Source organism: Durotheca rogersii, assembly GCF_024521655.1.
Source record: "Durotheca rogersii strain YMJ 92031201 chromosome Unknown GGS23scaffold_5, whole genome shotgun sequence".
Taxonomy (NCBI): Eukaryota; Fungi; Ascomycota; class Sordariomycetes; order Xylariales; family Xylariaceae; genus Durotheca; species Durotheca rogersii.
This window is the reverse complement of record NW_026251236.1, coordinates 938,515-964,683: the sequence shown is the minus strand read 5'-3', so window position 1 is coordinate 964,683 and position 26,169 is coordinate 938,515. Positions and strand designations below refer to the sequence as shown.

The 26,169-nt window shown below is 49.9% G+C and overlaps 6 protein-coding genes across 6 annotated transcripts; 4 read left to right on the top strand and 2 right to left on the bottom strand.

The window, feature by feature from the left end:
- Positions 1-10,790: 10,790 nt before the first annotated feature.
- GGS23DRAFT_413544 (uncharacterized protein) lies at positions 10,791-13,173 on the bottom strand. The gene is made up of 4 exons (XM_051513700.1): positions 12,999-13,173; positions 12,928-12,954; positions 12,521-12,600; positions 10,791-12,407 (listed from the first exon to the last, which is right to left on the bottom strand). The coding sequence occupies exons 3-4, from the start codon at positions 12,587-12,589 to the stop codon at positions 11,046-11,048; spliced, it is 1,431 nt and encodes a 476-aa protein (XP_051373902.1). The 5' UTR covers positions 12,590-12,600; positions 12,928-12,954; positions 12,999-13,173; the 3' UTR covers positions 10,791-11,045.
- Positions 13,174-14,251: 1,078 nt separating this feature from the next.
- GGS23DRAFT_558103 (alpha/beta-hydrolase) lies at positions 14,252-16,685 on the top strand. The gene has a single exon (XM_051515739.1). The coding sequence runs from the start codon at positions 14,557-14,559 to the stop codon at positions 16,324-16,326; it is 1,770 nt and encodes a 589-aa protein (XP_051373901.1). The 5' UTR covers positions 14,252-14,556; the 3' UTR covers positions 16,327-16,685.
- GGS23DRAFT_413360 (Clavaminate synthase-like protein) lies at positions 16,560-18,021 on the top strand. Its single transcript, XM_051513697.1, has 2 exons — positions 16,560-17,170; positions 17,227-18,021. Exons 1-2 carry the CDS (start codon positions 16,793-16,795, stop codon positions 17,917-17,919), a joined length of 1,071 nt encoding a protein of 356 aa, XP_051373900.1. The 5' UTR covers positions 16,560-16,792; the 3' UTR covers positions 17,920-18,021.
- A 101-nt stretch (positions 18,022-18,122) lies between these two features.
- GGS23DRAFT_594734 (Clavaminate synthase-like protein) lies at positions 18,123-19,488 on the bottom strand (the record flags this gene model as incomplete). The annotated part of the gene is made up of 4 exons (XM_051518210.1): positions 18,123-18,884; positions 18,994-19,154; positions 19,229-19,330; positions 19,407-19,488. The coding sequence occupies 4 exons, from the start codon at positions 19,486-19,488 to the stop codon at positions 18,123-18,125; spliced, it is 1,107 nt and encodes a 368-aa protein (XP_051373899.1).
- Positions 19,489-19,915: 427 nt separating this feature from the next.
- On the top strand, positions 19,916-22,805 carry GGS23DRAFT_413386 (putative pantothenate transporter). The gene is made up of 9 exons (XM_051513699.1): positions 19,916-20,670; positions 20,762-20,863; positions 20,927-21,004; positions 21,147-21,234; positions 21,297-21,383; positions 21,437-21,530; positions 21,603-21,670; positions 21,735-21,963; positions 22,043-22,805. The coding sequence occupies exons 1-9, from the start codon at positions 20,395-20,397 to the stop codon at positions 22,617-22,619; spliced, it is 1,599 nt and encodes a 532-aa protein (XP_051373898.1). The 5' UTR covers positions 19,916-20,394; the 3' UTR covers positions 22,620-22,805.
- A 1,174-nt stretch (positions 22,806-23,979) lies between these two features.
- Positions 23,980-24,659, top strand: GGS23DRAFT_413367 (uncharacterized protein). Its single transcript, XM_051513698.1, has one exon. It carries the CDS (start codon positions 24,166-24,168, stop codon positions 24,517-24,519), a length of 354 nt encoding a protein of 117 aa, XP_051373897.1. The 5' UTR covers positions 23,980-24,165; the 3' UTR covers positions 24,520-24,659.
- The last annotated feature ends 1,510 nt before the right edge of the window (positions 24,660-26,169 follow it).

The window sequence follows — 26,169 nt, the reverse complement described above, 5'->3', positions numbered from 1 at the left end:
GACGGAAACGTCTAGATCTAAACCCCGGTTTAGATTCTAATCTCTTATAATAAATATTATACGAAATTAAATAGTTTAACCTATATATCCGTACTTATATAACCGTTCGCGAACGCCTACGTATACTTACTATTAAATTAAAGCGGGACGGCTTACCTTTAAACGATATACGGATTAAATTAACGGTAAACTTAGAGTTAATTACGAAACGGAACGGAAATCGACGACGAGAAAACTTACCGACTATAAATAAAGTAATATCTATTCTTCTTAACGAAAATAAGTCGGATTAGCGCGACATCGTATTAATAAAACGATAAGAAAATAACTTAAGACTATATACGTATAGGAGGATTAACTATAAATATCCTACTTATATTCCGTTAATATATCTACTTATGTTCTTATACGGAGGCATAAAGTACGATACGAACCTACGCCTTTAGGAATATAACCATACGAAAATAAAAAAGACGTTAAGTTTCCGTAATTACTTCCGGTATTATCTATACGGAAGATTACGGAATCTATATATACCGTTTACTTTCGCTCGGTTATTTTAATAATTCGTCGTAAACGCTTAGGCTTTTATTAATTAAGAATAGCTTTTATAATATCGGTTTAATTAAGATAAATTACGTACGGATTTATACTCTAGCTTATAAGACGCTATCCGACGAAACGATACGAACGCGGCAAAGCTCGGACGGAGGATTATCCTACCGGCGAGCTATAAAGGAAGCGCGCGGTTTATATCCTAATATTATTAGGACTCGATAGCTATTATACGAAAGCTTAGGAGACCTACTTTCTTTATTACGATAACGGCTAATTTAAGATAGCCGGAAATTACGCGTAAACTACGTCGTAGAAACGAGGCTAACGATAGGCCCGATATCGTAACGCGCGTATTCTATATTAAGATATAATAACTTCTACGGGATATTACGAAATTAAATTATTTCGGCCGTTATACTAGGTATATTTAAACGATCGAATATTAGAAACGTAAGCTTCCGTACTTATATTACCTTTTCTTTTTATACCCTAACGATTACGACCGGTTTCTATAAGTAAGTAACGTAAATAAGGTTATCCGCGCGGAAATTCCCGATTTAAAACTAAATCTTATAGGATCGTTACGAAATATTATTACTAATATAATAATTTACGGTCCTTGCGGTAATACGAACCCGAAAGCATTATGCATAAGAGGTTATATACTAAACCGTATAGCTAGGTACTATACTAAACGGTTCCCGAGAGACTTCGTTAATATTACTACGATTAACGACGACGGCTACCTAACTTATCGACGGAAATAAAACGGATAATACGTCGAGAGAAGTATCCAAGGAAGAAACGGCCCGGAAAGAATTAGACTTAATAATCGATAAATTATTCCGTATAATCCCGTATTAAGTTAGAAGTACGCCGCGTATATTAACGTTAAGTTATACGCTTTTATAAAAGCGGTTAAATATATCTATAAGTATATTTATAAAGGTAACGACCGTATTACTATCCGTATTTAAAGAGTAGACGAAAGTATATAAATTAATACGCCTAAAGACGAAATCGATTAATATTTATAAGGTCGGTATATAAGGCCTATAGAAGCGTATTAAAATATCTTCGCGTTTCTTATATAAGCCTAAAGTCTTATTATTATTACCCTTGCCGTATACCTTCGTAAAGCGAATACTATAATCTTTCTAAAAGACGGTATTACCGAAGAGCTATAACAAAGGCTAAAACGAACCTATATAATATTAAACGGTTACTTTCGATATAATACGGAGTATATAAACGCAAGAGATATCCTATATTAAAACTTTCCGAGATACTTCGTATGAAACCGAGCGAGCCGGAAATAAATAAAACGAAAGGTAAACCGATATATAATTAGCCGAATATAATTCGCTTACTTAAGCGAAGGCGAGCGCTTCTTCTTACGATTATTATTAATAAAGGTTTCGGGCTCGATATCTTTCGAGGACCTTTATATATTTTAAGGCGTATAATATGCGACTTATAAAGAGGCATGTAAAGCTCGCGGGCTTCTTCGAGATAACGAATACTAGGTTAACTTATTTTAAGAAATACGAGATTATTTCCTAAGTAGTTAGTTACGAAACCTCTTTATCTTCGCATTAGTTAAAAGCGAGGTTATAGATTCGGCGTCTTTCTAGGAACGCTTCCGTAAGGATATATACGAGGACTTACGGTACCGTCTACTTCGGGATAATACCGTACTAATAAAGGTTAAGAATCCGCATTTAGATTTCGGGCTTTACTTAATCGCTTAAGAGCTTATTATACGGAACCGAAAAGAAGCTATGCTTAACCTTTTTCGGTACGAATATAACTAGGACCGTTATTAAAGAAACGGCTTATTACGAAAGGAGCTTAGTTACGATAACGAGGAGGAAAGACTCGCCGCCGATAAATCGGTTAATTAACTAAATACCGGGTAGTAGTTAGCATTTAATATAATTTTAAATACTATCGAACGAATATTAACGGAAGCGTAATTTTACTTATAAGGGGTAGTAGGGATAGGAAAAACGTTCTTATATAAGACCTTATGCTATTACTATCGTACGTAAGGGAAAGTTATCCTATATATGGCTTCGTCCGGAATCGCTACGCTATTATTACCCGGCGGACGAATTATATACTCGAGGTTTCGGATTCTGTTAATTATCGAAAAGGACTCGGTATACTTTATACGGCATAGGACGTAATTAATAAACCTCTTATAAGAAACTTCGTTAATTATTTAGGACGAGGTTATTATATAGTACCGGTACGCCTTCGAAGTTATTTACCGTATATTATATAACCTTCGTAAGGATTATAGTGGTGCGGTGGATCTAGGCCACGTAGCCTTTTCGATGTATATTTATATGGGTCGCGCACTCATATTTTCATCAGCCAGACTTAGACCTGTAGACATTACGACCTATAGCCATTCACTCGTTTCTTGCTATGCCTTTCTAGCTATCCTCGTCGTTGCCGTTTCCAGTCTCTCTCCTTTCCCAGCTGCCGTTTTCAGCTGGCCGATCAACCGATTACAGCTGTTTACAGCTGTGATCTTGGTTGATCGGCACTGGGCCAGTTGTTGGCAGTTGGGCAGTCCTCGTTTCGTGCCTCCATCACAGCGTGCCCACGCTGCTCCTGTTCAGTGGCGACCACCTAGTAGCTCGTCCTTACCTCATCTTAGGAGTGACCTTTTGCGACCGTTTTTGCAGTCATCAGGTTTAGGATACGACGATTAGGAGATTCCCTGTTTTTCAGTTGATCAGGAGCTGTTTTCGTGGCTCCAGAGCCGTTTTTCGTGGCTTTCGGATTGAGCCTTTTCAGGTCAGGATTAACAGGAAGGGCAGACAACCATGGCGACCATCTCAATAACCCACGCCCTCCCATTAGCTTTTGATCAGCTTACCTGAAAGCTCGTTCGCCGATTAGTGGATCTATCCTATCCTCGTTTCTCAATTGTCTCTTTTGAAGGAGCTATGCCCGTTTTTTATCTGGTCTCGTCTTCGTTTTTCAGTACCTAGATGGCCGTTTTCTTAGTTGATTTAACTCCGTTACCGCTACTATCCCTTTTTATAACCTCGCACGCGCTTGAAGGCATCCGTTCTTTACCGATTAGTTTATTTCAATTGCAAGAGGCTTGCCATCCGATCGCCCTTGTTCTATCCCTACCAGCTAGTTACGGCACCTGGGGAGGTTTCTCCTCCTTAACCGATAGGTGCCACGATGCCCTCACAATAAGATACCGACATACCTTATACCCACGAACCTGATCGGGACCTACCGATCAGCGCGATAGACCTACAGACGATACCGCGATATACGAATTAAATAGGATATTAAATAAGAAAGCCTAGAAACAGCCATAGGAATAGTAACGCCCAGAGACCCCTCTTGTCGCCCTTACCGATATATGGTTGGTAGGAAGAGCCCAGAGAGCCCCTAAAACCACGTACAGGGGAGGGATCGAGGGTTAAGGGAAGCCCGGTAGATGCTACCGGACGAATAACGGTTATACGAGAATAGCCATACGAGTTAGAAACGGAAATAATCGGATATAAATAGGATATATTAGTTAATTTATAGGATTAGGATTAGTTAAAAGGATCGGTAATAGCCATGGACGAGAAGGACGGAGATTACGTTATATCGTATGGGATTATTTCTTTATTTCTCACGGGAGCTACGCTTATTTTACCTACCCGTTATAGTTCTTATTTTCCTAACGATCCCTGTTATTTCTTAATAGCCCTAATGGACCTGGCTTACTCCTAATTAATTAGGGTTAATTAGGAATAGGTTAATTAGGTTAGTTTATAGGTTATAGCTCCGCTAGCCTAGTTCTTATTATCAGATCTTTCCTATTTCCTATTAATCGTTAATTAAACTAACTTAGCTCCCAGTTAATAGCGATTAAATAGGTTCGGGATTAATTAGGAATTAGGTTTAGGATTAGGCACGGCTATAGTCAGTTACCTACTCTACCACCTACTTATTGCTATTATAATTATCTTCCGTTATTTTAGGATTAACCAGAAACCTACCTAACTTATCCTATTAGCCGTTAATTAAACTAACTAGCTTTTAGTTAATTAGGGTTAATCAGAATTAGGTTAATCAGTAGTTAATCAGGTTTAATAGGAACGAAAGCTACCGTACCTATTATTAGGAGTTTAATTACTCCTTACGGATTAATTAAACTAGGGAGGCTATAGTAGTACGGTAGATCTAGGCCACGTAGCCTTTTCGATATATATTTATATAGGTCGCGCACTTATATTTTCATTAGCCAGACTTAGACCTATAGACATTACGACCTACAGCCATTCACTCGTTTCTTGCCATGCCTTTCTAGCTATCCTCGTCGTTGCCGTTTCCAGTCTCCCCTTTCCCAGCTGCCGTTTTTAGCTGGCCGATCAACCGATTACAGCTGTTTACAGCTGTGATCTTAGTTGATCGGCACTGGGCCAGTTGTTGGCAGTTGGATAGCCCTTGTTTCGTGCCTCCGTCAGCGTGCCCACGCTGCTCCTGTTCAGGATACGTACTTATTCGGCGGAATCCCTACGCTATTAAGCGGAGACTTCGCTTAGATCCTCCTTATTATACGACGTAATACTAAAGCGTAAATAATAAACGCGTATCTTTAATCCTCCTTTATTTAGCCGTAGTTAAAACGTTTAAAGCTAACCGAAAACATACGGCTTCGTATAATAAACGCTAAAAACCGGGAATTCGTAAAATAGCTTTAGTCGTTATTATACGCTACTTATATAAATAGGTTTATTCCCTTACCTAATATTATTATATAAACGGATTAGTTAAACGACTTATACTAAAGAGTTTATCTAAAAGAGGTATTATAAACGGTACCGATTAATCTCGATTATTTCCGTTTATAAATTCTTATCTCGCCCTTTAATAATACGGTTAAGAATATTAACGAATAGCTTTTAAATAAAATTCCCGGTTCCTTTAATTAGTATTTATTATCCGACGAGGTTATAAAAGCGGAATAATACGATTTAGATATACCTCCGGCCGAATACTTACGAATATTATAATTAAACGGGATACCTTTAGTTACCTTACGTATAAAAGTAGGCGCTCCCGTAATGCTTTTACGTAACTTAAACGCGTCTTAAGGGCTTTATAACGGGACTCGATTAATTATTACCGCTATACGACGATATAATATCTATACGCGTATTCTCGGTAATAGTTTCGACGGCTAAGAACGGGTTATCCCGAGGATTAAACTTAACGTTACGAACGACGATTAGCCGATTCCGTAGTCGAAAACGTAATATCCGTTATCGTTATATTTTATAATAACGATAAATAAAGCCTAAGGTTAGTCGTTTAATATTATAGAACTTAATTTACGAGGGTTTATCTTTACGTATAAGTAGTTTTACGTCGCTCTATCGAGGGTTACTAACGTACGGAACGTTACGGTATTAGTTCTAAAGAAACGGAGGAGTACGAAAATATTAAATATCGTTTATCCGGAGGTTCTTTTCCGGTAAAGTTAGCTCTTTACTACCTTTTCCTATACTAGAAAGGGCATTAACTTTTACGTACGTTATAAGTCTTACGAAGATATACGAAATTATATTAAACGTAACTTTAATTCTTATTTATATATACTTAAGAATATTTTAAGCTATAACTATACGGATACGTATATAATTTATCCTAAATATACGGAACTATATTAAATCTATTACCTTCGTATAAATTATTACTTTTACTTACGTAATTTACGCTTAGCCTTTTTTATAACGTATATCGCTATACGGAAATATTAATCTTTATATAATAATATACGGATCCGTACGATATATACTAATAGCTTACTACTAGCGGAACGAGATTATACGATATATATTTTTATAGTTATCCTTAGTAACTATATCTTCGTCGTCGTCGTATTTCGCTCGCTTATTAACGCGGCCTAGATTAATACTACTTATTTCGTAATTATTAATACGGATCTATATAGTATATATTATATTAAACTTATTATTACCGCTTACCTTTTCCTCCTCCTTCTTCCGGAAGGAGTACCCGGACGCGTCGCTACCGTAATAATAGCTAATATACGTACCCTTACCGATACCGTTTATTATTACGTATTTTAAGAAGTCTCCGTTAAACTTCGTATAGCTCCGGTAGGGAACGGCCGAAAGCGTATTAAATATATATCCGATAGCGGCCTCGATATTCTATAGGCGGGATAGGTTTAGTTCGTATAGGAGCTACCGGTCCTTAATTTACTTCGTATAAAGCTCGAGATTACGTTCGAAGGAAAGCTCCTAAATATATAGATTAATATACGTTTATTATTCGTAATACGGATACGTACGGAAACGCGCGCTAAGAAGCGCTATACCGAGTTATTTTACGTTAAGAAAGCGGCTTTAACGAAAACCTAGCCGTTTAAAGCGGGGCCCTCCGACGGCTATTCCGCCTCGCCCGATATCGTACGGTCGATAGCGATATCGTCGCTTATTATACTATCGCTCTCGGCTTCGTTACTTATCGTATAGGAAAACCTTACTTTATACGAAACTAAACGGGTTTATATAAAACTATAAAGGATTATCTAAATCTATATAAGAAAGTTAGCGCGTACGGGTAGGAGCGGCTACGTACGAAACCGTACGAAAAAGGGCGGAAATTATAAGCTTTAAAAAACTATATTAATTTCGTAAACTAAAAAACTATTTCGTATTAATACCGTACGCTTCCGTATACGTATATAAGATTAATATATAGGATATATCCTTCCTAATCTTAGAATCTAATTTCGTACGAATCCGAAATTATATATCCGAGATAATATAAAATATACCTTATTATATAAAAGAAGGATAAGGAAAGGAACTAAACTTATAGTTATTAGTAAGCCTAGGAGAAAAAAGGAAAAAGGAGAAAAGGTTTAATATACGTAGAGGTATAGGACCTTATAGAAAAAAAAATATTACTTACTAAGGATTACTAAGCTAAGCGAAATATAACCCTATTATTACGAAAAGGTAAAATTCTAATTAATTATAGAAAAATTTAAACATACCGAATATAATATTTTTTTTTCATTTAATTAAAGGGAATAATTAAAATAATTAATTATTTTAATTCGTTAAAAATAGGACTAAGTTATATAGTACCGCTATACATAACCTTATTTTACGAAAAAGGTAATCTTATTATTAATTAGAGAAAAATTCGTACATATTAAATATAATATTTTTAATAATAATTACGAAAAGAAACGGTTAAAAAATTAAGGTTAATAATAATTACGAAAAGATTAGGATTAAGCTTTGCATCCACGCCTCCCGAAGGGAGGCCCTGGCATGCTCGTTGTGAATCTGACGATGGGGGAGGCACCTGGCTCAAGTATGGCGTTTGTCAAGTTACCGCTGCTCAGCACGGTTGATCATCACCTCTGCTCGAAGCTACAAACAAACTGATCTGCAACGCTCCCAACAACTTGCAGTTGAACGAAAAAAACCTGTGAGGACACCAAAGCCAGGCCGAAGAGCGCCTATAAGAATGGGACCTTGTCTGAGCCGAGACCCACAGTTCCACGAGACTGCAGAGGCTTGGCTCAAGACGTACATAGAGAGCTTCGACTCTGACGGAAACCCTATCTTGACCTACGGCGCAAAAAGGTTCATCGCCAAATCGCAAAAAAAAAGTCAACACCAAGGCTAGGAAAGCAGTAGCAAGAGTACATCCGAGTCTCTACAAGCCCGGTAAATGGGACATGGATTAGGATTAGGATTGGGCTTGTAAACGGATTAAGGGGAGCCCCGCAGCGCCTCGCGAGAGGACTCCTGACTCATGAGTCTCTCGTATCCTTATTGCCGCTGTTGAATTTCAGGGGGATGGGTTCTTCTACGAAGATGTGGTAACATGAACTGTGCGGTTTAGAGCCCCAATGTCGTGGAGTCGGGTGTCACGGGGATGTATGCACAGCCAACAGGCAGAGGCATCCCACGTTGGACAGTAAGGGATCGCACGAGATATTTCAGGGCCAACACAGAGACGCACATGTAGACTAGAAGTGAGACTTAGCAATTCCACCGCATAAGGTAATTCCCACGTGCAGTGAAGTGCGTCGCTTGCTATGTGGATGCAGCCGCTGTACGTACCTAGAAGATAGGCCTATAAGGGATCATGACCCACTGACAGACACACATTGCTGAACCTGGCGCTGACCGATCCACCAAATTACACAGTCAGAATCACCCTACGAAGGCTTCCCCCATCGATATAGGTATAGGTATCCTATCCAGGTTGCTGAGGCTGTCCCCGTCTAGACTGTCTGCGAACAGGCTGATAAGCCTCAGGCATAGGTAGCCGTTCAGCACCGACCTACTATGGCCACTGTGAACCCTATCCGCCAGGGCTTCCCCTAATCAGACATGGCTCTGTGAACTGTAGGTATCGCACCTCGAACATAGGTGAGCTTGAAAAGTCTGTACCCCAAGCCCCAACTCCTCGATTCTAGGAGGCGCCTGCCTGCCTACTCATACCTAGGTTATAGGTAAGGATTACGTAGCAATGTATGACGCACTTTCCCGTAACTGCCTGCTGCCGCACAGCTTAGGTATAGTAGGGCAACCACGGGTAATTACCTAGGTAGGTAGCAGGCACCAGGTAGATCCACAGTGTGGACCGATCCCAGCGTGCAAACGCAGCAACCGCGACGTGCCTGGTGACATGCCTACCTTCACATTCTCATACTACCTCTCCTCCGTGCGTAATAGATGCATAGGCAAAAACCCACATGGACACATGCCTGCCCGCCTGCCTTAGTAGGCGATCCATACGTTCTCCTCTCGTGGGAACTCCCCCGGTATCAATCCATCTCGTGGTGCGGGTGGGTGTCGTCGTATTGGGTCCGCCTGGATCGTACACGACACAAGGCGGATGCCTCTAATATACCACGTTATATATGTACGTATATACAGACATGTAGGGCCATGCTTGTGGAGGTCCCAGTGCTCCTTCACCCTCTCGGATCCCCATTCCTCATCTCTAGGCAGGAGGTAGTTAGCAAACGGACTTCTTGCTGTATGTCCTGCCCTAGTTTCCATTGCTTACCGCCCCCGCCTTCCCCCCCAGTCTTCCCCCCCTTTCCTCCGCGACAGGGCCGCCCACTCTGGTCGAGCCCGTCAGTTGATTACGACGGAGCCCAGCAAATTAGCGGCCCTCCTCTAGACACCCACCATCGACAGCAAATTATATGAGTAGATCGGCACCTAGATATGCAACCAATCCGTGCTGAACCCGGTGGCCGCGGCATAGCCTCCCGTTTGCATGTATGTACGATCAATGTCTTGCGAGGTACGGAATATCGCGGCACGTTGCATCAACCAGTTGCGTGGTACGTACCTACCAATTATACGCCGCGGCACATGGGTTAAGGCCTGTTCTAGCCTCCGGTAAAGGTAACCCGGCTACCTCCTGCTATACGCGTGTCTGCACCTAACATTGATACGGTCGCTTTGGTATATAGGTACCTAGGTACCTAGAGATATGTCGCACCACCCAGGCTTCGCGGTACTGGCCCAGTCCACGATTTCCCAACGTCACCGGCCTCCAAGTAGGTTAGGTAGGTTCCTAACGGCTTCCAATTTTAGCATGGCATCAATCCGTCATCGATACCAGTAACTCGAAGCCCGTCGTCCTCTGGCGCGTTCTCATATCCGGAAAACGCCTCCGGAAGATGTTCTGCTATAAGCCGTCCCATCCCGGTTCGGCCAATTAATTCATCTGGCGAGTAGGGACAGCAAGAGGTTAATGACTACCCGTATCAGTACGGGAGTAGAAGCGGTTGGTTCGGAGTGGCAGCTCCTGACTCTGTACCCACTCCGGCGTACGATGTTCGGCCGTGCCTCCACAACACATCTCAGGCGTACACGTACACGACGAATCCGTCTCTTAAACAGCTCCCAGGACACATGAATAAGTACATATTCCATTAGATACTACCAGTAAATGTCTTTGTCTACGTAGTCTGTGCACCCTATCTCAAGTTTATATCACCGCCTACCAGCCGAGAATAGGTCCTCTTGCTTCGTGACTCCATGTCATCTTTCCCTAGGATATGGTAGGACTCGCACCCCCTCTTCTCCTCTCGGCGTGGGTCTCGCCTAACTCCCCAGGTTGGCATGCTGTATACGTCGCTCTAGATCCACTAGATCGCGACATGGCTCCAGGCCCTCAATATTAGCACTCCAGCATGCCGCGTTCCGATCATCACCGCGCGATACAAAACGTTCAAAAGCGAGAAGAGCAGACGTTGCCGTCTTAATAGCTCGGCACAAAACGCTCCCCACACGAGAGCATACTCTTGACGTCAGGAGCTCGGGCGGAAGATCTTCGACACGATCAGGTGTACCCACGATCATCGGAAATCGTACGGCTAATATCAGCCCTTCTTTCGGGATTTGGCTCCCCTTCCAGCGGGGCGAGTAGTCATTGTTCCGTTGCTACCTGGATTTGGCCATGATGGTCTGATGGGTGACGACGTCCAGAGTGTCGGGCATACTCTGCATACTTGAGAACATCTGGCTTAAGAGTTCGATATGGCTGACGAAACCGCCGGTCTGGTTGGCCTGATTCAGCAGGGCTGTCTCGGCGGCCCAGTCCGCACCCCAGATGTCTGCCGGTATGACCTCGCCCTCGTAAAGTGCGATGCGCAGAGGCCACTGCAAGCGCGGCCACCACTCCTCGTCATCCGGGTCGAAGAGGGATACGATACCCATAACTTCACGGCGCGCCACGCCCTTCAACCACCATACGGTATCCAGGCACTTGAGCAGGCCGAAATAGCTGGCGAGGATCGCGAGGGCGCGCGGACGGCGGGACTCGAGCATTTCTACAAAACGACGAGAAACAGTCGCTAGAAAGACCAGCGGCGCGCCGGTATGAGGTATCTTGTGAGCCCAGTCGAGAACAGCGACGGCGTGCTGGTACGCCTGGTGGGTGAGATGTTGGCTCGCCGGATCCTCGTCGAAGAAGACCTCATCTTCGAGGCCGTCTAGGAGGTGACTGAAGAAATTTGCCTTTTGCCCCGAGAGGTCGAGGTTCAGCGCGGGCTGGGACTCGATAATCGGCACTACGATGCCGCTATTTCTGAGCCATTGCCAGCTCGAAGCGACGATCGCCTTGACGCCCTGGAAGGAATGGAACCAGGAGAGCGGCAAGACGTATCCGTCAGATCGCTCCTTCAGGTCGCCGCTGTCATCCCTAGTGAAAATGCGAGACGCCGTAGACTGGAACGCGATGAGAGCGGCGGTGAGAAATAAAGCCTCCGCGTTGGATTCGTTGATGCCTTTATTCAGACTCGCGCCGTATTCTGACAGGGTAGACGCCATATACGCGTGGCTCGCGCGTACAAGGTCCTGGTCATGGGGAGAGCGGTAGCGGAGATGGAGCGCGGAGACGGCGAGCAAGGCATCCGCCAGAAAGTCGGCGCCGGTGAATGCAAGATTCGGGACCGTATCCCGCCAAATCCTCTCACTCACCGGCGATGATATAGCAAGGGTTTCACAGGTGATGGTAGTGTAGTGGTGGAGCAGCTTCAGCTCCATCATCCGACCGCCCTTCGAGTTTGAGGTCAAGGGGAGCGTCTCAGGGTTTCGGTACAAGGGGACAAGAGCGCTCGAGGGCACCGACGGCGTCGGTGGCAAGGTGATGGTCGACGGACTGCCATAGTTGCTGGTCGAGGCAGACGTTGGCGGACGCGGAGTCTCGGCTGAGGGGAGGGCATCGACAATGTCGGGGCGCTCGAAATCGCAGGCGACGCCGTGTTTGGCACAATTTCCACAGCGGGGATGAACTTCATCACACTATAAGCCATCGAAACGCCATCAGTTGTGACGGCTCTCCTTTTGCTTTTCTTTTGTCCTCTCCCGTTCTTCTACTCCTGAGGACGACGGGTTCGCAGGCGAGCAAAACATACCTTGATCTTCCTAGCCTTACATCTCCGGCATCCCGCACGGGACTTCTTGTGTGATCGTCGAGGGGGCATGACGGGTGTACCTGGGCAAGAATCATAACCGCAGGTGGCAAGCGTCAGAATTAGATGTTGCAGCGCAGTTCAACCTATAAGGGCACATGAATGAAGCCATCGACAGGGACGTGTCGAAGCAAGCAAGGCCTGCCAAGCGTACTAATCGGGAGCCCGGAAGCGGAAACGGGGTTGAAGTGGAAGAGACCTCGATGCACAAATCATATGGTGAGGGACTTGGAGAAGAAGGCGAGGGAGGGAGGGAGTTTGCGGGTTGACCACCTGCAGAGGTCTTCTTCCGCTCACCTGCTGGTCGTTTGCGAGGGCACACCTATGTGGGGCCGAGAATAATTACCTACCTACCTGTACTAGTAGGAGGTAGGTACCTAAAGCAATGAGCCAGTAGCATTCCATTGGGCACCTAACCCACCTATGCCTCTGAAAGATAGGTACGCGCCTTACATAGGTAGGTACCTCCTAGGTACCTCCTTAGGTGCCTTAGATTTGATTGACAACTTGGTGACGCGCCAGCTGGAGATATATCGAGGTCAAGAGGCGTGTGGTGAGACGGTAATAGTAAGGAAGCCAGAAAGGGGCCGTATAAGGGAAAGGAAGGACTTGTTACCCACGGCTTCGCCTCAGATCTCAGAGCGGTGCAATTTCCAGCCAATTCACACATGCTAAGCCACCGTCAACTTACGTGGTAATCTGGAGAACGTCGTTGATTAACCCAATCATATCGATCGTAACCAACTACCTAACCCAGTCTCGGTTAAGACTTCCAGCAACCAGAGTGCATAAGGAGGCACCTCTCATATGGGACACTAGGTACCTACGGCCTCACACCATACAATCAGGGCACTCCGCACATAATCCTATACACGGGTATCGGGAGATGTCAGCAAGTAAAGGCGTAGAGGTGCCTCCGTGATTTACATTCCCATGCCTAAATTTGAAAAAAAAAAAAAAAAAAAAAAAAGCTAGGTAGATAAGTCTGTACGCCAAGTATCAAGTACATTAATGGGTCCCTACACCTACGTAGCCCCGGCAGCGACGGGTATATATTGTACCTGCCTATGTCGGGATGCTATTGTACACCGAAACCCATGTCGGCGCCGACATTCTTACCTAGGCTGAGTACCTAGGTACCTAGGTACCCAGACCGTCAACTATTAGGAAAGTACCTTAGGTACCGTAACCTACTGGTAGATAGGTACCTTTATAAACGCGGGAGACACCTCGCCTCCCGGGGCATCGACGCTAGCTATACCAGATAATTCGATAAATCCCCACGGGCCTTACCCCTACTATGCATACCCATTCTACTTATGTATAAGTTGTGCTTCGTGGCTGGTCCGCTTCCTGTAACTCACGATACCAGTTAGTATCAACTATCAACTGAGGAGCTAACTAGAGTCCTAGGATAACGCAATTGATGGTACCGTGCGTTGTGCGTTTACGTCTCGGATCTACGTTAATCCGTGGGCCTACATATGCATATTCTAGGCTATCACGTCAGGTATGTACGTACCTACCTAGCCTACTAGTAAGTATATGTACATACTAGGAGGAGGTAGCCTTCGGCATTCTAAAATCCCCCGACTTCCCGACCTGCCGTTCCCGGACTCCTAATGGTACGCATGTCCCCGCAATCTGTCTATTTCCTCGCGCTTCTCCCCGCTACGGCTCTTCCGGACCCCTCGATTCAACGCCCGACCCGACCGCTGACGACTACTACCCACTAGTCGATATAACCTTACCACGCATTTTCACTAGATAAAAACCAAGCTCAGGACCGGTCGAGCATGACTGTTGAGCAACTGCACTTGGGCGAGGTACCTAGCATTTCAAGATCTGGCCTGATTCAGCTTCAGGGGTTGCAGCCTGTTGACTCGCTGGGAAGACCCACGAATGCTCTGGCTCGAGGATACGCGCCCCCCTGAGGCCGCCCCACCGATCCCCGACGACACCCGAGCCGAGCGAGCGCGATGGTAGGCTTCACGAGGCGGCTGGCATGGCTCGCCATATTCGTTATCGTTTGCCTTGCGCTCCTCTATAGTCAACGCTATGCGCCTTACTCATCTAAGCTCTCTAGCCAGTTGTGCTCGATCTTGGGGGCTTGTCACGGGGATACGCCGGGACAGTTCTCGGTCGAGGAGACACCCGTCACCCTAGAAGGATACGGAAATTTCACGGGGACGACTATAAAGTCCACCCTCAGTGGTGTGTCGCTGCCGGGCTCTGTAGATGCTTGGCTTGGCATCGACTACGCGACGCAGCCCGTCGGGGAAGGCCGTTTCAAACCTGTCGACTGGCCAGCCCCATTTGACGGCGTCAGGGCGGCCTCTCAGTACGGCATGGCATGCGTACAAGACCCCAGATACGTGGGCATCGATGCGCAGGGCGAGGCCTGCCTCAACTTCAACGTCTACCGAACACGAAATGTCCCGCTTAGCATCCGGCTCCCCGTTTTCGTCTACATCCACGGCGGCAGTTTCAATTTCGGCACCAGCAGGAGCTTGGACGGTGCTGCATTCGTCGCATCTTCGAGGGCCCCCATAGTCGTAGTCAGCTTCCACTATCGCCTCAACTCCATCGGCTTTCTCCCTTCCATCCTTTTCAGCCAGGAGGGGCTCCTCAATCTCGGCCTGAGAGACCAGTACTTCTTTTTGAAGCATTTCGTGCAGAGGCATATAAGCTCCTTTGGCGGCGATCCCGACAACGTGACTCTCGGGGGCCGCTCGGCGGGCGCTCACTCCGTAGGCATTCATTATTTTCATAACTACGGCGAGGATACCGGGAAACCCTACTTCGCTAGAACGATCCTCCAGTCGGGGTCTGTCACTGCGCGTGCGTTCCCTAATGCGACCTATCCTCTCTATGTCCAGCAATTTGAAGCATATATGGCGCATCTCCGCTGCCCTACCAATAACAATGCGGCAGCGCTGGCTTGTCTACGCTCCGCCAAGCTCGTCGACATCAGAAAAATCAGCATGAAGCTGTACGACGACTCCCAGTATAACAATACATGGCCATTCCAACCAACACAGGGCGGTCCAATGCTGGAGAAATTCGGTTCGCAGTCCGGATACGATGCGACCTTCTTCCACGTCCCGACGATCACCACCAGTGTCACGGACGAGGCCAGATTCGCCGTACCGCGTGGTATGAAGACGAACGACGAGTTTCTGCGATACATGCGCAGCAGCTCCCCCCAACTAACGACAGACGACCTCGAGGCACTCACCACCTTATATCCAGATCCGGCCACGGACCCTACCTCTCCCTTCCAGGACACCTCGACAGGGGTGCAGTACGCGCGGCTATCTGCCGCCTGGAGCGACTACGCATACATCTGCCCTGGGCAAGAGACGGCATATAGGATAGCCGCGGCCGGTATACCGACTTGGAAGGCCCGGTTCAACACAAACAACAGCTTCCCAGCTTGGCGCGGCATCCCTCACGCCGCCGACGGGAGGTATACCTGGCCCGAGCCCAAAGTTCAGCACCCCGAGGTTGGCCGCGTGCATCACGGTTATCTATCTAGTTTCGTTGCGACGGGCAACCCCAACACGCACAGATACCCAGGCTCGCCTGAGTGGCCGAGGTATGAGCCAGAAGGATACGGGCTAGATTCTCCGCCGGCGCTCCAGCTCGTCGTCCAACCCCATAATACTCAAATTGAAGCCGATGACATTCGTCGAGCGGCCTGCCTATATTGGAGAGATCCGAAGAGAGCGTCGCGACTCAACAAGTAGACTCGAATATGGAACCCCCCGTGCGTTTGTTAGCCTCTACACTTTAGATACCCTCGCCTATAAGAGTACCCCTCCGCATTTTGATACGGCGTCGATGCCGACCCAGTGTATTTGAGCTGTTATATTTAAAACTGTTTAGTATGTCTACGAGTACCCATTCATTATATATATTATATATATAATATACGTATGTGTACACCGTCTGTGATGCACGTGGTCGAAATCAGGATCGGCGTGGATAGAGAGAAGACACCAAGCCCAAGCGAGCTTGGAGATACGTTGTGGTGGGCGACCGGAATGACGTGATTGAGACTTTGACCGCATTGGAGAATAACGTGCCAAGACTCTTCCTATGCCTCGACCTAAATCATCTTTACCGGAATCATATCCTCCATGCGATGGTGCCTCATACTAGGCTTTATCTTCTGACCCGTCATCAATACGACTGCCTCATCAGTGCTAAACAATGTCGACTTCATTCAGTGAAATTCCCATTATTGACCTCTCGCAGGCGACTGAGGATTCTACCAAGCCCAGGCTGCTGGAGAGCCTCCGTTATGCCCTCACCGAAGTCGGCTTTCTCTACGTGTCTAATCATGGCGTTCCAGCGGCGGCGGTAGATAGCTTGGTGAAGGCCCTCCCGACGCTTTTTGAGCTAGACGACGAGGCCAAGAAGTCTGTAGCTCTGGAGAATTCCCCTCACTTTCTCGGCTACAGCGGCGTTGGGGCCGAGAACACGGGTGGTAAAGCGGACAGGAGGGAGCAGTTCGAGTTCGCTACAGAGCTTGCGGCGACCTGGACCTCGGGTGGCCCATTGTACGAACGCCTACGCGGTCCCAACCAGGTCCGTCTACGCTTTGAGGTCTACATCCGCGAGCCGCGCTAATCTATCGAACCCAGTGGCCAAAAGGACATCCGGAACTCCGATCCGCCGTAGAGGCTTACATTGGCGAGCTCACGCGGCTTGGTGAGCGATTTCTTGATCTAGTTGCCCAGGCTCTGTCGCTCCAGTCGGGGACATTCCAACCCTTCCTGTCGGATCAGCACCGGCTGAAACTAGTGCACTATCCCGCATTGTCACCGGGGGATCCCGCCGCCTCGCAGCAGGGGGTTGGCCCGCACAAGGATTCTTCGGGATGGTGGACCTTTCTGCTCCAGGCGTCGCCGCCCGAGGTGAAAGGGCTCCAGGTCCTCAATAAGGCGGGCGCCTGGGTGGATGTACCGGTGGTCCCAGGGACGTTCGTCGTCAACATCGGGCAGGCCTTCGAAGTAGTCACGAACGGCGCGTGCAAGGCGACCACACACCGGGTCCTATCGGGCTCGCACGAGAGGTATAGCGTGCCCTTCTTCCAGGGCGTACGCCGGGACCTCACGAAGGCCGAGGCCGTGGGAACCTTGGCGGATCATTTCGCCGGCCTCGCCGCCGCAGGCAGGGAGTCTGAAGAGGGCCACGCGATCGATTCGGCCTTCCTCAAGGGCAAGTACGACACCTGGGGCGAATCCCAGCTGCGGACGAAAGTGCGGAGCCACCGTGAGAACGGTAGAAAATTCTACCCTGAGGTTTACGACCTGTACGTCAACGATGATGCATAAAAAATAAGCGAATAGGGCCCTGCCAGGTCGCGAGCTCTCCGAATTCTACGGGGGCAGGTAGGGAAGAGCGATGCTGTTCCTCGCGGCACCTTCGTTGTCTGTCGCCGTAAATATATGCATATGGGCGGTCACTATCCATTCTTATCCTCATATTTTTCTACTAGCAGCTCGAGTCCGCCAGATCACCACTACATTATCCCTATCTAGTCGTAGTACTTGGCCGCCTTGCCGCGGATTATCTCCTGCTCGGCCACCTCGCTCCGCGGCTTATCCTTGGCCACGCCCTTGCGTACGCGTGCCTTAACCCACTCGCCGGCGGTGATTCCGACAGCGCTACCGTCGGTGGTCTTGTCGTAGCCCAGGCGCTCGAGGACGCCGCTGACGACGGGCCGCAGCTCGAGGCTGTCCTCAGGTCGGACGAAGTACAGGACACCGAGACGGTCAACCTCGGCTTGGTCCGGCGGCGGGGCAACGACGCGGTGGATGCTGCTCTTGAGGAAGCCGTTGGTCAGGAACTCGAGCGAGTCGGCGAGGTTGACGGTGATGCTCTGCGGGTACGGCCTGACCCACTTCCACTGGCCCTCGGGCGTCCGTACCTGCAGCGCCGCGACGGGCTGCCGGAAGAGCAGTGTCAAGCTGCCGAAGTCGGTGTGGCCCTTGACCCAGACGTTGTCGAGGATGCGGTTCTGCTCCTCGCTACGGTGGTGGTACTTCATATACCGCAGGTGGCAGTCGCTCTTCTCCGTGTAGCGGTGCGTCTTCAGGAAGAAGTCCTCTGGCAGCTCGAGGATGATAGCGAAGAGCACGAGCAGCTTGCCGACAATCTCATCGTTGATGTGCCGCGCGAAGGCCTCGATCTCCTGCCGGTTCTCATTTATGACTGCTGGGTGTGGCCTCTCGAACGCGGGGATGAACTTGGGGATGTTGTAGATTTCAGTGTTATCATATACGCCCGGCTTTACTTCCTATTGGCAAGTTAGTTTGGGATCTCGAAGGTTGTCAGGTGGTTCTACTTTCATCGGCGCCGACGATAACGAAGATACACGCGGCCGCCAGCTAACCCTCGTTACTTACACGGAGTCCGAGAGGCTTATAACCATTGTAACCGCCGTTTTCGAGGTCCGCCCGGTACTTGAGCTTCTCCTCTGTCGGCAGCTGGAATACTTCCCTCCCGATCGCGAATTGCCGGTCAACCTGCTCCTGGGTCAAGCCGAAGCCGATAATGTAGAAGAAGCCTAGCAGGAGCCACACGGCTTATGAGACTTCCGAACGAACCTGTATGACCTTGAAAGTATGTGGGGGAACTAACCTATCTTGTGAATGGCATCGAATAACTGCGCCGCGAGCTTCTCTTTCCCGTCTGGCTGATCGAACTGCGAAAGGTCCAACGTTACGAGATCCGCCCAATCGACTATGGGTACGTGACGCATACCCAACCTTGTCAGCGCATGGTTCGCGTTTAACGGAGGCGTTTCACACTGTCTTACGCTCAAATTTCGTCTCGGGGACTTGGTAGTACGCGGGGATCTCTGTTTTCCCGTGGGTGGCGCTCGTGGCGACCGCTGCCATTTTTCTTGTTCTTTTCCTTTCTCCCGTTTTGATCCTACCACGAATTCCACAACCGCTGTAGTGCACGCCGTATGGCGGGTATGCTGTGATCTTGTTACGGCGGCTCCGCAGCCGAGGTGTCGCTCACGTTATACCGTCTATGTGACGCCGCCACGCGGACGAGACATGGAGTCGATTATATGCGTCGCGTAGTTACTAGGCGTCGGATCCGATGCCGACGGGCTCGACGATGGCGCGATCTGGTTACGATCAAGAATTCGAAACGGATTCCTGGCTAGCTATAGAGAGCCCAAGAGAGGCGCCCCGGGACCCAAGCCGCCGGATTCTGCGTAGCACGCGGGAGTGGCGCCAGGCATGCAAAGTCGCGATCATCCCAGCCGATGACGAATCTCGGAGGAAGCCCTCTGATCGGTCGAGCACCCTCAACCCCAGCCTGCTTTCAGACTTTTCGTCGGAAAGGGTCCCGGCCTAGATAAGCCCATCGCGTGGGCGTTTCCCCTCCCGTAACACTCCCATAGGAGGTGCTCGTCGTCGGCATTCCTCTTTCAGTTCTAGTCGCCCAGGCATCGGGTCGGCCAGCCCCCCATCTCCGTCGGCTCGCCTTAATTCGAGTAGCGAAAAGCTTGCCAGGCTTAGCTCTACCTATCTCTTGGCGGACGGGAGTTGGATATTCGTGATTTGGGAATACTATGGCTCCATGTGATATTGGGGGTTGTTGCTCGTCGGATCCTCTACGTCGCTTCTCGCTACATCTGTGCCCGCAACGTTTAAAAGGGAACCGGCTGTCTGGTAACGAATCCTTCTGGATCAAATTCTTGTAGATAGAAGAAGCCTACCTATTTGCCGGATCCAGTCATATTTCACGAAGCGGGTTTTCTTCTTTAGTGGGGAGGATCTGGCCCAGATATGGCGGCCACAAAGGCTCCCGAGGTTACGGCCTCCGAGGCGGCGATCGAGTCGAGCTCTAGCAGTGTCGACGATGGGTTCCACCGCGTCCAGCGCGGCGAGGGCGCCGGCAACGTCTCTAACGACGAGGACATTGCCGGCTACGACGCGGAGCGTATGCGTGCGAGGACGGCGCTGACAGCGGAAGAGGAGAAGAAACTGATCCGGCGGATCGACTGGCACCTGATGCCCCTGTGCTCCATCATCTTCATGTTTAAGAACCTGGATGCGGATAATGTGAGTTTATATCATGTCACCTCGCTGTCGGGGAGAACGAAAAGAGCGAAGCAGCTAATCATAGCCATTTCCTTCTAATCCGTGGTGGTAGGTCGCGAATGCCCGTATCATGAACAGGGGGACGCCCGAGAACATCATGACGCAGTTAGGCATGACGTCCGATCAGTACGCTCTCGTTGCTGCCTTATACTATGTAAGAAGCTCTTCCTGTCCTGGGTACCCAGCAATCATAGCAACAACTAACGTTGACAATCAGATTCCATACATCATAGGCGAGGCGCCGTCGAACCTGCTGCTGAAGAGATTTTCGCCTTCGCACTGGCAGTCAAGGATTGTAAGCGAATCCTACACATGCGTTCTATCCCTCGTTCTAGGCTCTACGGTCCAGAATCAGTGTTTCTCCGGCCCATTATTCGCATCCCTCCATCGGATCTCAGCATGTCTCTGCAAGCAGACGCTAACGGCTTGTGCTATAGATGGTCACATGGGGAATCGTGCTAGCATGCCACGTTGCCGTCAAGAACAAGGAGGGTTTATATGCGACAAGATTTCTTTTAGGACTAGGTTGGTACCCTCCTCTGATTCAGGATCGTGTTGTTTGGGATGCCTTCTAACTATCACCGCAGCCGAAGCCGGGATGTTTCCAGGGATCATATTGCAGATGACATACTGGTATAGACCAGACGAGATGTCTCTCAGGCTCCTCTATTTCTGTACGTGTGTGCTGACGGCGAAAGTGGTATCCCAGCTAACGGTGGGCGGACAGATGTTTGCGGAAATCTTAGCGGGATATTCGGCGGCATCCTGGCCTTCGGCTTTGATCGTGCCTCGGGAGCAAGGGGCCTATCTGGATGGCAATGGTGAGAGAAATTCGACGCAGGAGTCCCCAGACCCGAATACGTAGGACTGACAACTAGCTACTTGTTGTGAAGGCTGTTCTTGGTTGAGTCCATAGCCACGATATTCATGGGAGTCGCCGTCTGGTTCCTCTTGCCGGACTGTGAGTTCATAGCCCAAGGGCCAGCAGCCGAGCTCGAGTATCGATACTGACGAGAACGTAACAGTCCCCCAGACCGCGTCCTGGCTCACAGATAAGGAGAAGGCTTTCATCCAGGCGCGGCTACCACCGAATGCGCCGCGAGCCGGAGAGCAGGATTTCAAACTCAGCGAGATCATCGCTTCGTTGAAGGATAAGAGACTGTGGCTCTTTACGTCCATCTGGGCCTTTTTCACGGTCGGTACCTCGGGAGTGCGTTTCTATCAGCCAACAGTCATTGCCGACCTTGGGTTTACGTGAGTGTGGCCTCTCTGTGTGGATGATGCGGATAGACAACAGAAAGGGGGCTCCCTTTGACTGACGAGATCTATCTAGCACCATCGCACAAGCGCAGCTTCTCAACCTCCCCATAACTATCCTCGGCCTCATCGTGATTGGCATCACCGGCGTGTTTGCGGATAACGGCCACCTCCCCCGGCCGCTATATCCGCTGACCTTCCTCGTCATCATCCTCGCCTGCTACGGCGTGCTAGTGGCCTACCCGAGCACCGGCGCCGTGTACGCGGCGACCATGATCGGTAACGCCGTGACCAGCGCGTGGTTCCCCATGATGTGGCCGTGGCGCGTGCAGACGACCAGCCGAGCGACCGGGTCGGCCTTCTCGATCGGGTTCGTCAACAGCTACGGCCAGATCGGCGGCGCCATCGGCCCGCAGATCTTCCGCAGCGCCTACGCCCCCCGCTACCAAGTCTCGTTCGCGTCCGCGATGGCGCTCGTCGCCTGCTGCATGGCGAGTACGCTGGTGACGTGGTGGGTCACTCGCCAGACGGAGAGAGACACCCGCAAACTCAAGCTGGCGAGGGTCGCCGCCGCGAAGCGGAACGACGCCATCCTAAATGATGTGGTGGACAACGACTTGAAGAAGAGGCGCGAAGCTCCCGCCGAGGTCTAATCGTGTATGCGTACGGCGGGATCACTGTGCTTTCTTTGTTTGTCCGAAGGAGGAAAAAAAGGGGGGACCAGGATCGTAATATGCCAGCTCGACTGGAACAAGAGTCGAGGCAAGGCATGCCTCTTAATTAAGAGAAAGGGGCGAGTACTCCAGCTAGGGGCCATCTCACTAGATATATACCCTCCCAGGGGATAATCGAAGAGGACACCCGCAGTCGACGATTTCTAATCAGCTACATTTCGATCCAGCCTTTTCCCCTGAGCTAATTTCCCCGTGAGACGAATGGAGGGAGAAATAGTTCAGGTCTTGGAAAATTCAACGACCTTGTAATGCAGAGCAGCACATTTCGAGTCGTCCTATACCGTGTGTAGATGTACCACTCGACGGCGCCGCCTTTCCGGGGGATCGGCGTCTCACATGGCCATAGTACTACGTGCTCTACGGCGACGCATCCCATGGCGAAGGGGAAATGTCGGTATATTGGCTCTCTCGTCCGGGACCTACTCCTACAGCTTACCACAACCCTCCGCGAGACAGGCTGGCGCGCATGTAAGATATACCTAACGTATTATGTCCTGCCATCCCGGCCTTCCCCGTCCTCGGCCCCCCCCCTCAACGGACTCCAGATCCCGGTGTCCCGTACATATACACCTCCACTTATACCCTGAGCCGCCCTAGGAGAGAGAGGCAGCACACGCAGCCGTGATGGACCAACACGCGGAACGCACGGCTTGACTAGCTGTTGGGCTTACCCACCCCGAGACAGGACCGGCATGTTTACGCACCTGGGTTTTATACCGCACCGTATCCGGACCCATAACGACCTTACTCTCGGCGATAGTACCCCTCTATATATCTATCTCGTTATCGTCACCCCACCGGAACACAATGGTGCCATCGACTGTCGCCGGCATCGGGGCTGAACCACGTTTGTCGGTACTGATGTGGCTACGTGGTTCCTATGACTAAAACGACAAGGTCGGCGGGCGATGCTGCCGAGTCTCTGAACGCGAAGACGGAAGGGGAGCCAAGCACCACGTCCTACTGCTCGCAGTATGCCCATAGGATACCAAGGAAGGGAAGGGAGCGAAGTTATCTCCCTCCTCGGCCCGCTGCGGTGTTTCCCGTCCTCGTCCCCCCCCCCGCGGCGAATGTCTGTCAAACACAACCATGAATGTCGCGGGTGGGCGGAGACTTCTTCACGAGACGGGGACGAAGGAGCGCTGCTGCGCAGCCGGCGCTGACGCTACTGATGCTGCCGCCGCGTGCGATCACGACCTAGGCACGAGCTTGCGCAGTACGCCCGCGTACGCGTACCTGTGTGGAGGGCGACAACAGCTGAGGGACACGTTCGCCGCCAGCCAACTCGGGCTATCGTGGCCGTTGCTGCTCTTCTCCGTCTTCCCCCCTTTCCATCTTGCGCCGAGGTGCGTCAGCTTATGGGTAAGGCAAAGGGTAATTCGACACGTGCCACGCAGCTAAGTCTTGTAACCGGGCAGGCAGGTTGGATGATTATAAGGGAAGGCGAGCAAGAAGGCACGGATAGATGCTCTCGCGGACCGACAATCGCCTCACCCTTGCCTACCCGCCGGTGCCCATCAGCTCTGGTGATAGAACGTGCCCTTTCTTCTTGATTCTATTCTTGAACTCCTGCGTATTATCTGCGGGGCGAGAGCGAGGAAGATACACACAGAGAAATATTCAGCAGGAAAGCCGGTGCGACACCATCCGCGAGTCCAGCTCCGGGGCGATCGTGCGCTTGCCCCCGCGCCGCCCAGACCTGCTCCCTTACCCGGAGGAGCTGCCGTCGTTCGGACCGCCGCCGGGAAGCCCGAGAAGCGCCAACCCAAGCTTACTCGCTTGGAAGCGAGCTGGAAAGCGACCGGGGGAACGTCGATGATGACAGCATCTTGCCCGGCGCCGAGCGGTTCGTTTTCTTCCCCACGGGTGGTCCTACCACGGCCGACGAGCTAGACGTCGAAGCCGGCGAGCGCACAATCTTTATGGGAGCTGCTTCCAATAACGAAGGCGGTGCGGCGACGTCTGATTCTATACCAGGCAATCCTTCCCCGGAGCTGCCTCAGCGTGATGGTAGCGGCGGCGGCGGAGACAACAACCCGGAGAAGCAGTTATCGCCTCCACCACAGCACCAGCGGCCGCAAGGAGAGACCGGGCAAGCCCTAGTTGTTGGCTAGTACGGCGCTGCGGAACCAGCAAAACCCGGGAAACTGGTCCCTGGGCCGGAAAGGATGGGTAACAGCGCAGACGAGCCTGTACACGTTCGCTGTGTACGTGGGGCCACCGCCGTAGGCGCCAGGCGAGAGCCAGGGCGCCGCTGAGCTCGACGTCGACCGTCCCGCCCCTCTACGGCTATCCCCAGAGCCGGCTGTTCGGCGCCGGCGCGACCGCATTCCTGGTGCTAGCTGGGCAGTTTGTGTTTGGTGAGCGCTGAACTCTTTCTCTCCGTGCTGCCGTCCCTCCATTTCACGCCAGCGACGACCGAAGGACAACTGTGCTTCGCCAAATGCACCCGACCTATTATTCTTCGGCTAAGCTCGCCTTGGTAAGCTTGGGCCTCGCGGTCCGAGATCCGCTGGATGAGAAGCTGGGCGTGAGCGGCGGAGCGGGCTGGTTAGGCGGCCTCGCGGTCCTCTGCGCCGGTGGCGTGTTCGTCCTATACTGTTATGGCGGCGGGCTGGGGATTAGAAGTAGTAGATTCGCCCAGTCTTAGCTGCTCGTGGATTCGTGTTGTATCCGAGCAGCGGCGGAATACTGTTTTCGGCCGCTCACACCTTTGCGACCAGGTTAACATTCCTCGTCCAATTCAGAAAAGATGACAGAATGAGAAGATTTCAGGAGGGTCAATCCGGTGGAATACAGGCTTGACGATGGATGATGAAGGCAACGGAGTCAGCAGGTTTGAGCCCATTCCCGGCCATATTATATGATCCTCATTGTGCGGGATAGTATGATACAATACCTCCAATACAAGCCGATATCAGTATATCGCCCTCTCCCTTCCCCCCTTCCCCCCTCCCCCCCAATTCGACCCTTGCCTCCGTAGGAATATCTCTTGAAGCCTAGTGCACAATCACGGAATTAAGATATCAAGCCAGCAACGTCGACGTATCCCTTTTCAAGTCTAAGCCGGTCCCATAGTAGGCGTGTCCGTAACCTGCCGTTCCTTAACGACTATGTTCGCGCACGAGGGTATGTTGGGGTATGATGATATAACGAACTCTGATCCCGAGAGGGGAAACTTGATTATTTTTTGGCTGGCCTTACCAATGTGAACATTTCCTCAAACTCCAAAATGCGCTTCCCATGCAGAAAGAAGGTAGGCGAGATGAGAGAATACCCGTAGCCCCGTCTGAAGATGCGGAATCATATACACGAGATCCAGGAGTCCTCCCCGGTGTCGAGATGGATCCATGGCTCGATGGTGAATGTGCCATCAAAGGTGGAAAAATAGAAACTCCGAACTCCACGTCACGTCCTGGGATATATCCGTCTTATAATCTGCAAGGCCCGTGCTACTACAAATTCACGC

Coding starts and splice junctions, on each gene's coding strand:
- GGS23DRAFT_413386 (XM_051513699.1), top strand. CDS start 20,395: ATGGCGGCCACAAAGGCTCCCGAGGTTACGGCCTCCGAGGCGGCGATC. Junction 20,864..20,926: donor TCGTTGCTGCCTTATACTAT/GTAAGAAGCTCT, acceptor GTTGACAATCAG/ATTCCATACATCATAGGCGA. Junction 21,531..21,602: donor GGCCTATCTGGATGGCAATG/GTGAGAGAAATT, acceptor CTTGTTGTGAAG/GCTGTTCTTGGTTGAGTCCA.
- GGS23DRAFT_413544 (XM_051513700.1), bottom strand. CDS start 12,589: ATGCCCCCTCGACGATCACACAAGAAGTCCCGTGCGGGATGCCGGAGA. Junction 12,408..12,520: donor GTAAGGCTAGGAAGATCAAG/GTATGTTTTGCT, acceptor GATGGCTTATAG/TGTGATGAAGTTCATCCCCG.
- GGS23DRAFT_413360 (XM_051513697.1), top strand. CDS start 16,793: ATGTCGACTTCATTCAGTGAAATTCCCATTATTGACCTCTCGCAGGCG. Junction 17,171..17,226: donor GCCTACGCGGTCCCAACCAG/GTCCGTCTACGC, acceptor TATCGAACCCAG/TGGCCAAAAGGACATCCGGA.
- GGS23DRAFT_413367 (XM_051513698.1), top strand. CDS start 24,166: ATGCTCTCGCGGACCGACAATCGCCTCACCCTTGCCTACCCGCCGGTG.
- GGS23DRAFT_558103 (XM_051515739.1), top strand. CDS start 14,557: ATGGTAGGCTTCACGAGGCGGCTGGCATGGCTCGCCATATTCGTTATC.